The sequence below is a fragment of the Rattus norvegicus genome, chromosome 10, assembly GCF_021556685.1.
Source record: "Rattus norvegicus strain SHRSP/BbbUtx chromosome 10, alternate assembly SHRSP_T2T, whole genome shotgun sequence".
Classification (NCBI taxonomy): domain Eukaryota; kingdom Metazoa; phylum Chordata; class Mammalia; order Rodentia; family Muridae; genus Rattus; species Rattus norvegicus.
This window is the reverse complement of record NC_141543.1, coordinates 89,399,106-89,415,988: the sequence shown is the minus strand read 5'-3', so window position 1 is coordinate 89,415,988 and position 16,883 is coordinate 89,399,106. Positions and strand designations below refer to the sequence as shown.

The 16,883-nt window shown below is 40.9% G+C and overlaps 1 protein-coding gene across 11 annotated transcripts in view; it reads left to right on the top strand.

Moving 5' to 3' along the window:
* Med1 (mediator complex subunit 1) overlaps positions 1–16,883 on the top strand; it is a 43,800-nt gene that overhangs the window by 8,375 nt on the left and 18,542 nt on the right. For 10 of the 11 annotated variants that reach the window (XR_015630929.1, NM_001415766.1, XM_087573740.1 and 7 more), the window contains 7 exon segments: positions 1,708–1,786; positions 5,196–5,250; positions 5,353–5,485; positions 6,431–6,459; positions 12,741–12,812; positions 14,236–14,310; positions 14,944–15,017. Coding sequence is in view for 9 of the 11 variants with exons in the window: in NM_001415766.1 (NP_001402695.1) it covers positions 1,708–1,786; positions 5,196–5,250; positions 5,353–5,485; positions 6,431–6,459; positions 12,741–12,812; positions 14,236–14,310; positions 14,944–15,017 (517 nt within the window). In the remaining 2 variants the exon portion in view is untranslated. 11 annotated transcript variants of the gene reach the window in all.

Here is a 16,883-nt window from a genome sequence, read left to right as displayed (position 1 = left end):
ACCATGAGTGCACGGTCAGGTGTTAGATTTATGTAAGGCATGGAAAAGAGTCTTCTCTTATGTATATTATATTGCCTTGCTCTGTGTTACCCTCTCTTCTGGGCTATATTAAAAGATTTTGCCACATTTTTGTTTGTTTTGTGGGGTTTTTGTTTTGAGATGGGGTTTCTTTCTGTAGTTTTGCCCGTTTTGGACCATGCTGGCCTTAAACTCAATATCTGCCTGCCTTTGCCTCCAAATTGCTTGATTAAAGGCATAAACCACCACTGTCAGGCATTTGTTTTGTTTTGTTTTGTTTTGTTTTGTTTTGTTTTGTTTTGTTTGAGACAGGGTCTCAACCCTGGTTGGTTGACTTGGAACCCAGTCCGGCCGTAAATTCACAGACATCATCCTCATTGGATTAATGACTTGCACCACTAGACCTTGTCGATTCTGTAGGAGGTCGATCACACTCATGACATTTGGATTCTTAAAAAAGTTTAGGTGATGTTAGGTTCTAGAATACCTTTTTTTTTTTTTTCTTTTTTTCTTTTTTTCGTAGCTGGGGACTGAACCCAGGGCCTTGTGCTTGCTAGGCAAGTGCTCTACCACTGAGCTAAATCCCCAACCCCTAGAATACCTTTTTTACTATCACATATTGGTGTGGATATATTCATCTATATGACCTTTTCTTCCTTTAGGTAGATGAGCAGGATGACAGTTAAGAGTCTGGGGGCTTGGGGCTGGTGATTTAGCTCAGTGGTAGAGCGCTTACCTAGGAAGCGCAAGGCCCTGGGTTCGGTCCCCAGCTCCGAAAAAAAAGAACAAAAAAAAAAAAAAAGAGTCTGGGGGCTGGAGAGATGGCTCAGCGGTTAAGAGCACCCGACTGCTCTTCCAGAGGTCATGAGTTCAATTCCCAGCAACCACATGGTGGCTCACAACCATCTGTAAAGAGATCTGATGCCCTCTTCTGGTGTATCTGAAGACAGCTACAGTGTACTTATATATAATAAATAAATAAATCTTTAAAAAAAAAAAAAAGAGTCTGGACTTGGGGGGCTGGGGATTTAGCTCAGTGGTAGAGCGCTTACCTAGGAAGCGCAAGGCCCTGGGTTCGGTCCCCAGCTCCGAAAAAAAGAACCAAAAAAAAAAAAAAAAGAAAAAAAAAAGAGTCTGGACTTGGTGCATACAACTCTGATCTCAGAATGATGGTCATTCTAGGCTTTAAGAGGAGTCCCAGAGCATGTCTTTTTTTTTTTTTTTGGAGCTGAGGCCTGAACCCAGGGCCTTGCGTTTGCTAGGCAAGCACTCTACCACTGAGCTAAATCCCCAACACCCCCAGAGCATGTCTTAGGAAAGCTAAAATATTCTGGGCTGGTGGGGTGGTCCACTGGCTAAAGGACTTGCTGCCAAGAGTGGTGGCCCGAATTTGATATCTAGAACTCACATTGTAGGATGCCTGGACATTCTACTCTCACCTCCACGTGTCCTTACACTTTTGTCTCATGCATACAAATAAGTAAGTGTTAGGAAATTCTCCCCTTACAGAAGAAAACTGTTCTTAGGAGTCAAGGTCATCCCTGACTGGCTAGAATCCTTGTCTCAAAAGAAAAGAAAGAATCTATAGTCTAATTGTAGTTTAATTTTATTACTAAGGTAACACTCTGCTTACTTGAAACATTGGTTTGGTTGATGTTTTTACTTAATTCATTTTGTGATTTGATACAGGAGAAGAGGGTCGTAATGAGTTCTGGAGGACATCAGCATTTGGTCAGCTGTTTGGAGACATTACAGAAGGCTCTCAAAGGTTTGTGTACACCTTTGAAATGTGTTCATCTTAAGGCTCATGTTAAGGATTTGGGAGAAGGCCACCTTCCAAATTAAATTCAAATATAAATTAAGGTCGATAACTTTCTACGCTAGACATTGCTTTTATTTTCATTTATGAAGTTGAACTCAATTTGTTCCTGAATTCACAAATTTTTTTTTTAAAGATTTATTCATTTATTATATATAAGTACACTGTTGCTGTTTTCAGATACACCAGAAGAGGGCATCAGATCTCTTTACAGATGGTTGTGAGCCACCATGTGGTTGCTGGGAATTGAACTCAGGACCTCTGGAAGAGTAGTTGGGTGCTCTTAACCGCTGAGCCATCTCTCCAGCCCCTGAATTCACAAATTTTTTATTGACTTGTTTACTTTATGATTTGAGTGTGTGTGCGTGTGCGTGTGTGAGCGGGAGCGGAGGTTAGAAATCATTAATGAGTCGGTTCTTTCTACTGTGTGTTTTGTGAACTTAACTCAGTCTGTCAGGCCTGCAAGGCACGTGCTTTTTCCAATTCAAAAACTATCTCATTTTGAAGCATTTATTATGAATTCATTTAATTTTGAGACCGGGTTTCACCATGTAGCTTTGGTTGGCCTGGAACTCTACTATGTAGACCTTAAACTCACAGAGAGCTGCTTGCCTCTGCCTCTGCCTCCCAAGCCATGGGAACATGGGATTAAAGTATGCACCACCAAGCTTGGCTTAAAACCTTGGGCTTTTGAGATAGGGTCTCACTATTGCGAGTCAATGTCCTTGGCTATCCTTTGATCCGAAGATCCTCCTACCTCATCCTCCTGAGTGCTGGGATTTAGATGCGTGCTGTAACGCAGGGCTGTACCTTTGTTGTTAAACATTAATAATGCTTGGTTGGTGTGTCAGGGCTTAATGGCCCTGAGTATTACTCTCGGAGGAGGGGGAGAAGGAATAATACTATATACTACCTTCTTTTATTTTTTAATGTTTCGATTGGTTTATTGTATGTGTGTGTGAATGTTTCACCTGCATATATGTGTATGTACCGTTTGCATACAGTAACAGTGGAGGTCAGAAGAGAGCGTCAGATCCCCTGAAACTGGTATTACAGATGGTTGGGAACCATCGTGTGGGTAATGAGAACTTAACTTGGGTCATTTGCAAGAGCAACAAATGCTCTTAATTGCTGAGTCATCTCTCCGGCCACTCCCCACCTGATTTTGAGACTAGGTGGCATATAATCCAGACAGGCCACAACCACCTTATGAGGCCAAAGATGACTTGAACTTCTGATCACCTTTGCTTCCAAGGGCTGGCACTGTATGGGCAGTGTCATCATGGTGACCTCCATTCCGTTCCACCCTCTGTTTATTCAGCCATCTGTTCATAGACACTTGGGTTGCTTCTATATTTTGTTTGGTGACAAAAGTCAAACCCAGGACCTCACATGTGCTAGGCATGTACTCTGACTGGGTCTCAGCTTCTATGTCGCCTCCATCTTCATGTCTTTGTTCGTTTTTTGTTTAGTTTTCAGAGATGGGGTTTCTGTGTAGCCTTGGCTATCCTGGAACTCACTGTGTAGACCAGGCTGGCCTCAAACTCACTGAGATCTGCCTGCCTCAGCTTCCCAAGTGCTGTGATCAAAGGCATAAGCCACCAGTGCCCAGCCTCTACCTTTGATTTTTATGATTACTGTGAGAATTATTTTTGCAAGGAGCTACCAGTTGAGCTGAGGGGAATTCATATCATGTAAAGTACATGTGCTTGGAATTGAATCCAAGGCACCAAGTATGCTGTGTGTTCCACCATTAAGATACGCCTTTGAGGGACTGGAGGGGTGGCTGTGTGGTTAAGAACTCTAGACTTGGGTTGGAGAGATGGCTCAGGCGGTTAAGAGCACTGACTGCTCTTCCAGAGGTCCTGAGTTCAATTCCCAGCAACCACATGGTGGCTCACAACCATCTGTAATGGAGATCTGATGCCCTCTTCTGGTGTGTCTGAAGACAGCTACGGTATACTGACACATGAAATAAATAAATAAATAAATCCTTAAAAAAAAAAAAAACTCTAGACTTTCCTTAACAGGACTTGACTTCATTTCCCAGCACCCACATGGCAGTTCACAACTGTCTGTAACTCCAGATCCAGGGGATTTAGCATCTTCACACAGACATCCGAACAAGCAGAACACCAATGCACATAAAAAGTAAATACAGCCTGGGCTCCCTTTCTGTTCTCATCCCTCTCCTTACTCTAGCATTAACACACAGTCTGGGAGTGAGATCACCAGTCCGCCTGCCCGGCTTTGTATTAGTTTCCTATGCTTTCTCTTAGCTACAGATACCGTGACCCACATAAGTAGCAATAAAAAAGGAGAAAAAACATAGGTTAATAGTGTTTTTGTTTTGTTTGAGGCAGAGTCTCACAGACTAGTCTGACTGGGAATTATTATGTAATGCAGTCCAGGGCTGGCCTAACAGGTGTGCATTGTTATGCCTAGTGCTGATATTTTTTGTGTCTCTGTCTCTCTTGTGTTTAAGGCAGGGTTTCACTATGTGGCTAAGGCTGGCCTTGAACTGCTGATCCTTCCGCCTCTGTCCCCCAGATGTCGGCTGTCGTCATAGGTGTGTGCTAGCACACCTGACTTGATCCTATAATTTTTGTCTGTTTTTTTCTTTAGCCATCCATCCATTTATTTATTTATTTATTGTGACAGAGTTTCTCTGTGTAGCCCTGGCTGTCCTGGAACGCACTCTGTAGACCAGGCTGACCTCAGACTCATGGTTTAGACTCAGGCCTGCCTCTGCCTCCAGAGTGCTGAGGTGAAAAGCATGCGTCACCAGTGCAAGCTCCATAATTTTCAAATACAGCTTTATCTCTTACTTTTCCTATTTCTGTGACATAATACTTAATAAATGCAAATTAAGGATGAAGGTTTGATTTTTTGCCTTAGAATTTTCAGGTGTGTAGTCTCTCATGTGGGGAAGGTATGGCAGTCAGGATGTCAGGTCACAGTGTACTGAAGTCAGAGGCAGTGATGAATGCTGGCACTGGCTCACTTGCTCCTTGGTCCTAACCACCCACATTCAGAGTGGGTCATCTCAGTTAGACCTCTTTAGAAACACCCTCGGAGATACAGACTAGCTGTACATCTCCTTAGTACTCTGAATCCAGTCCAACTGACAATGAGGCTTAAGTGTCACAGTCTTACTGTACTCTTAGCACCTATTTACGGTGACTGTATCACCTTGTCCTTTACCTGACTACTAGGTCACAGCTAAGCCTCAATAAATTTGCGTAGATTATAGGCATTTGAACTATTGACTATGTTCATGGCTTTGGAAAGGTGGATATACTCGTTTATTTGGAATATTCTGTATGATTTCCTTTTCTCCCCCTACATCTTTTCATAGTAACATCTTTGCCAGCAATGACTGATCGTTTGGAATCCATAGCCAGACAGAATGGGTATGTAATCGTATGGTGGGCAGAAATGTACAACACAGTGCTAATTTGGGGAGCGTTCTTATGTGTCTTCTATTAATTTTTGTTTTGATTTGTTCCTGCTAGACTGGGCTCTCATCTCAGTGCCAGTGGCACTGAATGTTACATCACGTCAGATATGTTCTATGTGGAAGTGCAGTTAGACCCTGCAGGACAGCTTTGTGATGTAAAAGTGGCTCACCATGGGGAGAATCCTGTGGTATGTGTTGATATTTCACTGGAATCTATGGGGTTTCCTTAGGAACATATTTAAAAATGAATTGTTGGGGTCGGTATAGCTTGGCTTTTAGGATTTTTTTTCATGAGCCACTGTAGAGATGATGTGATGGGTCGCACTGGTAGTTTCAGAATAAAATTTAGAGGAACAGGTCTTTCTGACATCATCCAAGGGCACTGCTGAGCAGACGCACCAACCACGCAGCCCTTCTCACTTCATACGAACAAACAGAGCTTAGGTCGAAGAAGCGATGCTCGGAATACAGAAGCAATCTTTCAATTCCCATCCTAGTGACTATCATCATGACAGACAATATGAGAAACCCTGTGGTAGAAATGGATGTAAAACGTGCATAACTAAGCAGTTCTGTATAGATTTCAGGGATGATGTTGAAGAGAGATCCTAATGTTTTAAACACACTACTAAAGACGCCTTTATAAATGATTTCATTTGTTTTGATTTTAAAAATTCCCACCCCAAGGTCATGGTTCACAAGTAGAAAAAGGCTTTTTGCGGGGCTGGCAAAATGACTCTGGGTAAAGCATGAGGACCTGAGTTCAGATCCTTAGCACCATGTAAAAGGGCGCGTTCATAACCCAGTGCTTGAGGCTGGAGGGACTGAGACAGGCAGGCCCTGGATGCTTGCTTGCCAGCTACCTTGAGGGAAACATCAAGTCTCAGGGTGACCTTCAGATTCAGGGAGACCTTGTCTCAGGACACATGAAGGACACTGATACAAGAAGAGCTATGGTCTCCATGCACACACATGCTCACACACACATGCTCACACACACAGCTTTCGTCTTGAATTAGGGCTTCCTGTGGTTTTAATGGTTTTGTTTTGAAGCATGTGCTATTAAAATTTTTTGATATTTTTAATTTTGTTAATTAGTTTAATGCTTTAACCTAATTTTTTTTTTATTTCAGAGCTGTCCAGAGCTTGTGCAGCAGTTAAGGTAAGCAGGTAATATTGGTCTCTTTCTTGACACTGACAGATAATCCTGTTCTCTGGAGGGAAGTGGTTGGTGTGGGGCTTGTGTGGAGGGTGTTGCCCTGGCGTCCAGTCTGGCCAGGCACTCTACATTACATAATCATGCCTCAGCTTTCTGAGTAGCTTAGCTCAAAGGTGAAAATGTTTGCTGATCTTTGTAACTTGGACTTGCAATTGATTTATTAATTCATTAATTTATATATATATATATTTTTTTTTGTTGTTGTTGTTTTGTTTTGTTTTGTTTTAGAGACAGGGTTTCTTTGTATAACCTTGGCTATCCTGGAACTCACTCTCTACAGAGAGTGGCCTCAGACTCAGATCCACCTGTCTCTGCCTCCTGAGTGCTGTGATTTGACTAGACTTTCTGTCTGTTCCTGTTTATGTTTAGAATTGAGCTAACATGACTTTTTGTTTGTTGTTTGAGACATGGTTTCATGTAACCTAGACTGGCTTCAGTCAAGTATGTTTTTCAACTCCCAATCCTGTTTTTACCTCTTAAATGTTGGGATTAGAGACATGAAGCTAACTTGAGACTGGTCTTAAATTTACTATATAAACCTTGAACACTTAGTATTCTTTTAACCTTATTTTTAAAAAATTTTTTTTATTAATTTTTATTTATATGAGTACACTGTAGCTGTCTTCAGACATGCGAGAAAAGGGCACGAGGTCTCATTACAGATGGTTGTGAGCCACCATGTGGTTGCTGGGAATTGAACTCAGGACCTCTGGAAGAACAGTCAGTGCTCTTAACTGCTGAGCCATCTCTCCAGCCCTCTTTTATTCTTATTGTTTGTTTGGGTTTTTGAAACAGGGTCTCTTTACATAGTTTTGAGTGTCCTGGACCAGACTCAAACTCACAGAGATCTGCCTGCCTATGCCTCCCAAGTGCTGGGATTAAAGGCATGCACACCACTATGCCTGGCTTTTATTTTACTTGCTTTTGTGTGCTTGGTATTGAATCCAGGGTCTTGTTCATGTTAGTCACTTTACATTGACTCACTCTCTCACCTTAGGCTTTGAACTCCTAATCCTCCTGAACTCTCCTGTCTCCATTTCTAAATGCTGACATTATAAGCACCCTCCATCACACCCAGTCTTGAGTGTGACAGTTTTTACCCCTATATTCAGTTTATCACTTCAGTATTATATAGGTAATATTTTATGTTTTTTCATTTCTTTTTGAGGCAGGATACCACTGGCTGACCTGGACTCTTTGTAGACCAGGTTTTCCTCCAACTCACACAGAAATCCACCTGCCTCTGCCTCTGGAATGCTTTGATTAAAGATGTGTATTAGTAGCCCTGGCTGTGTATGTGTCTTATCTAGTACACTCTGACCTCCTGCTTACTATGTGTCTAGGACAGTCTTGAACTCTTGGATCTCATGCCTTTTTTCTCTGAGTACTGAGGTCACAGGTATACACCACTTCCCAGCTTTATTGAAATTCCTTTGCCAAAGTGAATTTACTCAATATATCTTAGGACATTTAGTAGCATCCCTGGCTTCTTTTTTTGGACTTGCCAAAAATATCCACTCAATTGTGATAATCAAAATTATCTGGATAAGAGCTGGAGAGATGGCTCAGTGGTTAAGAGCACTGACTTCTTCAGAGATCCTGAGTTCAAGACTCAGCCACATGGCTCACAACCATCTGTAGTGGGATTTGATTCTCTCTTCTGGTGTGCATGAAGATAGAGCATTCATAGATATAAAACAAAATGCTTTTTAAAAAGCTGTGGTTCAATTTAAAAAAAAGTTTGAGCTGGATATTTAACTTAGTAGTGGAGCATCTGCCTAGTGTGTAGTCTTGAAGGTTCAATTTCTTCCAGCACCACAATAGATGCATAATTTTTTTATATTATGTGCATATGTATATTTACGTGTATGTACTTGTGTACACACACACACCGTTTCGGATGTCAGCAGGGCAAAATCACAACTGGGTAAGAAGTACTGATAGAATCATTGGAAATTTTTTGTAGATCAAATGGGACTAGAATGATAGCACATGACTTTATCTGAAGACAACCTGATCTATAGAGTGAGGAGTTGGAGGGCAGCCAGTGCTATGCAGGGAAACCCTTTCTCTGCTACCCTAATGCTGGCTTTAGAGTGTTCACCTCCCTGCTTTTAAAGTTTTTTTTTTCTTTTCTTTTCAGTTTTTTTTTCTTTTTTTAATTATTCAGTCTGGAACCTTAGCTCCTGGGACAGATATTACCATATCTTAGACTAGGTCATGTCACTTTTGTTGATCTAATCTTCCTAATTAATCCCTTACAGATATGCCCAGAGACTTGGTTCCATGGTGATCCTAAATCCCATCAGAGTAACAATTAAGATTAATCTCATCACAGAGCACTACCATTGAATGGGATTGTATGAGAGCATTGACTCCATACCATTAAGACAACATTTCTATTTCAACTGAGAAAAAACTGTGTCCGTGTATTATAATCTGTCACAATGAAAGTAGTAGGCTTGGCAACAGTCTTTGGTTTGTTGGTTGCTTTTCTTGCTATCTTGATTTTTTTTTTTCCTTTGAACTGAGTGGGGTTGCCATATTTAAATTTAAACCCAGACTTAAGACTTCCTGGTAATTTGAGGAAGTTTTTGTTTCGACTATTGAACATAAGGATGTCTTAGAAAGATTTTTCACTTTGAGGAAGTAGGTTTTATATTCAGACGTTTTTATTAGCAGTTTATTGTATTTATATATAATACAATGTATACCAAATTTCAACCTTTAAAATGTTTGTTTTTTAGGCTTATTTATTTTATATATCTGAGTACTTTGCCTGCATGTATGAGTGTTCACCACACAGGTGTCTGTAGACATTTGTGTGGGTATGGAGAACTGAACACGTTCTTTATGAGAATAGCAGTGTTCTGAACTACAGACCCAGGTTCATAAAACTGTAATACAGCCAGGCAGTGCTCACCTTTCACCTCACCACTCACCACTCAGGAGGCAAGGCCGGTGCATCTCTGCCTTTGAGGCCAGCCTGGTCTACAGATGAAGTTCTAGGGTAGCCAGGGCTACAGAGAAACCCTGTCTTAAAAAACCAAACCAAACTACCGAAGAAAACCCATGTAATATGGTCAAATATATTGGTCTGTATACCTCTATGATCGCTTCCAGTATCCAGAGGCCAGTAGAGGGGAATTGTTGCAAGTTTGAGCTTTGGGCTACATAATATCAGGCTAGCCTGAGCTACCCTATCTAAGCAAACAATGGGGCTGGAGAGGTGGCTCAGTGGTTAAGAGCACTGGCTTCTCTTTCAGATGATCCAGGTTCAGTTCCCACAACTGCATGTTACTCCAATTCCAGGACACCTTTACAAATATATACATATATAAATGCATATATGCATGCATACATACAAGCAAAAACATCAGTGCACATAAAAGAGACTCAAACTTTTCCTACATCTTCCTCCTAAATGCTGGGATTAAAGGTGTGTGCTACCATGTCTGGCTTGCTCTTATGATTTTTATGTTCATTCCATTAAAAGAAAATGAAGGGACTGGAGAGATGGCTCAGTGGTTAAGAGCACTGACTGCTCTTCAAGAGGCCCTGAGTTCAAGTCCCAGCAACCACATAGTGGCTCAGAACCATCTGTAATGGAATCTGATGCCCTTTTCTGGTGTATTTGAAGACAACTACAATGTACTTATATATAATAAACAAATCTTTGAAAAAATAAAGTAAAAATGAGCGAGTGAATGAATGAATAAATAAATTAATAATACATAAGTGGTGATAAGTTAACCGTGTAACTAGTGCGTTGAAACTCACTAAAATGTATAAACAAAATACTCTAGAATGAGTGAATACTTCTGGCTGTCACTTAGAGTAGAAGATTGTACTAACTTAGGAATTTGTGAGACTCTAAAATTTGCAAACCTTTTTGAAGGGGGTGATTTATAATGGAACTTTATCTCTTTTTTAAAAAAATTATTTATTTTATTTATATGAGTACATTGTAGCTGTCTTCAGATACATCAGAAGAGGCATTAGATCCCATTACAGATGGTTGTGAGCCACCATGTGGTTGCTGGGACTTGAACTCAGGAACTTTGGAAGAGCAGTCAGTGCTCCTAACCGCTGAGCCATCTCTCCGGCCTGATGGAACTTATCTTCACCTCATATTTTGGTCACTGTGCATGGTGATAGTGTGTTAGAAAATAGATCTTACTGCTGTTCCTATTTTTTAATGCCACGGTGGTGGTGTGTTTAAATGCTTACATCATGGAGAATAAACTGTTTAGCATTGTATTTAATTTGTTTTAGACCCATTTTCTTTAAGATTAAAAACAAAAGGTTGGGGATGTAGCTCAGTGGTAGAGCGCTTGCACGCAAGGCTCTGGGTTCAGTCCCCAGCTCCGAAAAAAAGAAAAAAAAAGAAGATGAAAAACAACAGAGGTCATGGGAGGGGGGGAGCAAGCAAGTGCGTGTTCATATGTGTGTCACATGCCTTTAATTCAATCATTTGGGAAGCAGAGGCAGGTGGATCTTTGAGTGTGAGGCAGCTTTGTCTACAGAGTGATTTCTAGAATGGACAGAGTTATAAAGAGAAACCCTGTTTCAAGAAACAAAGCAAACAAAAACAGAGTTAAAAGCAGAGTTGTTGGAATGTGATAACATCTTTTTTTCCCCTTCTATTTCTTTTTTTTTTTTTTTTTTTTTTTTTTTTTTTTTTGGTTCTTTTTTTCGGAGCTGGGGACCAAACCCAGGGCCTTGCGCTTCCTAGGTAAGCGCTCTACCACTGAGCTACATCCCCAGCCCCTTCCCCTTCTATTTCTTACCATGTGTTGAATTCTTTTTTTTTTTTTTTTTTTTTTTTTTTTGGTTCTTTTTTTCGGAGCTGGGGTCCGAACCCAGGGCCTTGCGCTTCCCAGGCAAGCGCCCTGCCACTGAGCTAAATCCCCAACCCCCATGTGTTGAATTCTTAGTTCTAATCCACAAAAGCGCCTTTGAATCAAATTTTAAGACTGAATATTGGGATAAAAAACCCAGCCATCACACTAGTATATTTTTTATTCTGTGTTGTAGTCAAACACAGGAGTGTTTTCTAGTGTGTGATTAGCTTCTGAGATGACCCCTGTCTGTCTTCTCTCGACTTCCAGGTTGCATGTGACTGGAGACTGTCTTCCCAGCTCATGTACTTTGATTATCTCATTTTCAATCAAACATGCATGTGGTATCAACCCAGTCTTAGTCACACATTAAAAAGAGGGAAGGTGTAAAGAGCAAAAGAGCTAAATGTGTATGAGTTAAGTATCAATTATCGGGTCCTTTGACTTTGTATGTGTATTCTCGGAGTTGAACCCCGGGCTCAGGTCACCATGGAACTATAGACTCCCCTAGACTTTCTTTCCTTACGGTACTGGAGATGGCGCCACCATTAGTCCTGTTCAGCTATACCTCTAGACCTATGCCTTGTTTTTCTTTGTTGTTTTCCCTCAAATTCCCATTTCTTTGTTTTTGGAATCAAGTCTTGCTCTGCAGCTCAGGTTAGTCATAAACTCACTCTTCTCCAAAATCTTCCTGCCTCAAAGTCTGCAGTGTTAAGAATATACCAAGTCTCACTGCCTTTTGACCTTTTAGGTGTTTTGTTTTGTTATGTTGTGTTGTGTTGTGTTTCTCTGTGTATCCCTGGCGGTCCTGGAATTCAGTCTGTAGACCAGGCTGGCCTTAAACTCAGAGTAGTCACCTGAGGGAAAAATTCATTTATATATTTTATATGTCTGAGTGCTCTGCCTGCATATATGCTTACATGACAAAAGAGGGCATCAGCTCCCATACAGATGGTTGTGAGTCACCTTGTGGTTGTTGGGAATTGAACTCAGGACCTCTGGAAGAGCAGTCAGTGCTCTAAACCACTGAGCCACTTCTCCAGCCCTTTTAAAGTTTATGTGTATGAATGTCATCTCTGCACCATATGTATGCCATGTCTATACCCTGTAAGCCAAGATAGGTTATCAGATGCCTTGTTAGTGGAGTTGTAGGGTGCTGTGCTAAGAACTGAAAGTAGGCTCTCTGGAGCATTGGCCAGCACTCATAACCGCAGCCACCTGCAGCCCAGCTCTTTTTTTCTTTCTAGATTGACTATAAAACTTATGTGGATAATGATGTGAGCGGATTATTGAAGTGAATTTGTATAGCCATGTTTTCTGTAGAATAAAGTACTAATTTCTTGTTGTATTTTCTCTTTCTCCACCTTCCTGAATTCCCTTTAGGGAAAAGAATTTTGATGAGTTTTCTAAGCATCTTAAGGGTCTTGTTAATCTGTATAACCTTCCAGGAGACAAGTAAGTAATTTCATTTATTCCTTTCTGTTTTCCATTCTGTAAAGATGAGTATGAGTCTGTGAGCCAGTTTGGCTTACACATTTTCATACCTTTCTGCTGTATGTTTGTTCCTAGTTTCTATTCATACTATAATCTATAGTTCACCTTACGACTTTTTAAGTATTTTTATTTTAATTTAAAAATTTTTATTTTACATATATGGTGTTTTTATTGTTTTCGGGATTTTGTTAGTCTTAGTTTTTTGTTGTTGGTTTATTGTTTTTAGGGGGTAGTAGTGGTTTGTTTTAACTACATGTGTGTCTGTATATCAGATCTGTACCTGTGGAGGTCAGAGTAGGCCAGATCTCTTAGAACTGGAGCTACTGTGTAGGTGCTGGGAATTGAACCTGAGTTGTCTTGGAGAGCAGTCAGTACTTTTAAACCACTAAGTCGTCTCTCTAGTCCCTAAAGTACTTTATTTTTAACTTTTCTATCTCCTAAGGTATTTATTTGAAAAACATATCTGCTTTTAATGACTTAAAATTTGAGAAGATAGAATACAGTTGTTGAAATATCTTCAGTGTTGATTTCAGCGTATGGACCTAGCTGAGATTCTGTTAAACTGCTTGACCCTTTTGAAGCAAAATAAACATAAGCTCTGGTAGTCTTTTGTTTTTTGAAAAAAATGTATAGTAGCCCAGGCTTGATCTCAACATGCAGTTGAGAATGGCCCTGGCCTTGAATTCCTTAGTTTCTTCTTTATCCCACTTGATAAGATTACCCCCTGCCATGATGTCCAGCTTTCATAGTTTGTATTATTTATTTCACCTTTATAATGAGATCTGGCTGTGTAATTGTAGCTGTCCTGGAGCGCTACACACAGTAGCCCAGCTCCGACTCATGGTGTTCTGTCTGCTTCCTCCTGAGTACTAGGATTACAGTTGTTAGACTTGTGGGTTTTTTTACTTTTTTTTTTTTTTAAGAGTTAAAACAGTTTAGTTGTGGCTGGAGAGATGGCTCAGTGGTTGGGAGAATCAACTGCTCTACCAGAGGTCCTGAGTTCAATTCCCAGCAACCACATGGTGGCTCACAACCATCTGTAATGGGGTCCGATGCTCTCTTCTGCTGTGTCTGAAGACAGAGACTGTGTACTTAAATAATAAATAAATCTTTTAAAAAAAACAAAACCGTTTAGTTGGTTCTAACCTTTGAGTCAGTGTTTTTGGTTTTCTTGTTATTATGGTTTTGAGACAGGGTCTCACAGAGTAACCTTGACTGGACTAGACATGCTCAGTAGAGTAGGCTAGCCTGACCTCAGAGAGATCCCCTTGCCTCTGCTTCACACGCACTGGGATTAAACGTGTGTGCATGCCTGGCCTGGGACTGTGCTGGTGTGTGCTTACGTGTCCGCTGTTTAACTGTTCTCCTCTCATCCACTCTCTAGCAAACTGAAGACTAAGATGTATCTGGCTCTCCAGTCCTTAGAACAGGACCTTTCTAAAATGGCAATTATGTACTGGTAAGACTGACTGATGGGACCATCCTATGACTCTCTGAGTTTTTCCTCTGGGTGGTGTGTAATGTCTTAATTTTTACACTTATATGTGTACGACAGTATATGTGATTACATATCTTTGCATATAACTATGTAGTACATATCTGCATTAAGCCTGTTTTATACACACTCACTATTTGCTATTTTTTCAAAATGATTATTACATTCTATTGTCTAAGTATAAAAACTCAGAAACTCACTGATTATTGAGATAGCTCAGTTATTGATGAGTTGTTGGTTGTTATTCTAGACTATATCTGAAATATTCTCAGCTGAATTGATTATCTGACAGTTATCCAGTTCTCATTTGACATTGAGAGTCTCTAGGACAACCAGTTGGGCTGACATGTGGCCTGCAGCAATGTCACCTGCAGTTACAGAATTATGGGAGTGTACATACCTGGGTTAGTTGGACTTTTTACTACATTATATAGTCATGGTTCCTGGAAGGTGAAGAGCACATCTTATATGTACAACTACAAGTTAGAGTAATTTTGATAGTATTATAAGACTTTGATGAGCTTCACTCAGTATCAGACGGTTGAGTGAAACTGTCAGTTGCTAAACTCAATCACACATAGATCATTTGTCTTGTAGGAAGGCAACTAATGCTACTCCCTTGGATAAGATTCTTCACGGAAGTGTTGGCTATCTCACTCCACGGAGCGGGGGTACGTTATCCTCTCTTGAGTCCTATCTTGTTTTTTGTTTTTTGTTTTTTAGAAAATGGATCGATTTAGTTTAAGGGACAGTATTTTATTTTAATATGGATGCGAGCGTGGTGTGTATGTGTGTGCGGAGGCCAGAGTAGGACAGGCAGCCTACTCTACCGTTCTGCCGTAGGACCTTGAGGCAGGGCTCCTTGGGGATCCTGGATCAGGAATGAGAAAGCAGCATTTAGTTATCTTCCTGTCCCTGCCCAAGGCGGTTCTGGAGTGTGGTTGGCTTCTTAGCTGCTTGTGCTTGCACAGCCGCACGCTTACCCACAGGGCCATCTGTCCAGCACCCACATTTCCTTTTTGTTCCTTTGCAGTGCTGGGAATCAACCAGAGTTCTGTGCATGCTAGGCCAGGTGTTCACCACTGGGCTACCTGCCCAGCCCTGAGGGTTTAGCACTCCCCCAACCCCCTTTCTGGTTGTGAGTACACTGGCTGTCTTCAGTCAGACACACCAGAAGAGGGCACCGAATGCTCTTAACCTCTGAGCTGTCTCTCAGCCTTTTTTATTTTTATTTTTATTTTTTTTTGGTAAGATTGATGAGTGCTTTATCTGCAGGTACAGCTGCAGACCAGAAGAGGGCATCAGATCCCATTACAGATGGTTGTGAGCCACCATGCGGTTGCTGGGGACTAGACTCAGGACCTCTGGAAGGCTTAATCACTTAGCTATCCCTACAGCCCTGGGTATATCACTTTCAATTTTGCCTTGAGCTTGTGAAGACATAAGCTCAATAAGAAAGTTACCAGTAGTTTTTTGTTTTTTTGTTTTTTTTTTTTTTTCTTTTTCTTTTTTTCCGGAGCTGGGGACCGAACCCAGGGCTTTGCGCTTAGCTAGGCAAGCGCTCTACCACTGAGCTAAATCCCCAACCCCGTTACCAGTAGTTTTTAATGACTTCTAAGATATTAATACTTTCCCTTTTTTATTTAGGTGAAATATATTGTTGTTACCAGAATCGGTGATCTTTTGTCATATTTCATAAGCTTTTTTAGGACAGGACTTTGCACATTTGCACAACTCTTTGTTTTTATATTTTGTTACTTTTTTTTTTTTTTTTTTTTTTTGGTTCTTTTTTTCAGAGCTGGGGACCGAACCCAGGGCCTTGCGCTTCCTAGGCAAGCGCTCTACCACTGAGCTAAATCCCCAACCCCATATTTTGTTACTTTTACCTTCTTTCTGAATGTGTGTTCTTTTAAGTATGTGGAAGTCAGAGTCAGTTCTGTCTAGCATAAAGTCCTTGGGAACTCAAGTTGTCAGACTTGGTGGCAAGTGTTCTTATCTGCCTTATAAGCTATTTCATTGGCCCAATAGAACGTACGTGTGTGTGTGTGTGTGTGTATGTGTGTGTGTGTGTGTGTGTGTGTGTGTGTGTGTGTATAAGCTTATAGAAACTTAATTTTTTTTTTCATTTTTGTTTTTTTCTTGATACTTCTGTTTGTGCTGGAACTTACTTTGTAGGCTAGGCTGGCCTTGAACTCATAAAGATCTGCTTGCCTCTGCTTCCTGAGTGGTGGGATTAAAGGTGTGTGCTACCATGTGGGGTTTTTTGTCATTGTTGTTGTTTTGCCCTCTTGGTTTTAACATTTTATTTTATGTGCATGGGTAGTTTGTCTATACAGATATGCCTATATATGCTGTGCCCGTAGAGGTCAGAGGAGGGCATTGGATTCCCTGGAATTCAAAGTACAGATTGTTGTGAGCCACCATATGGGTGCTAGGAGTTGAACCTGTGTCCTCTGAGAGAATGGCCAGTGCTGTAAAATTGTTGTGCCTTCTCTCAAGCCCCAGATTATGGGTTTTATGCTTTTATGCAGTGCTGG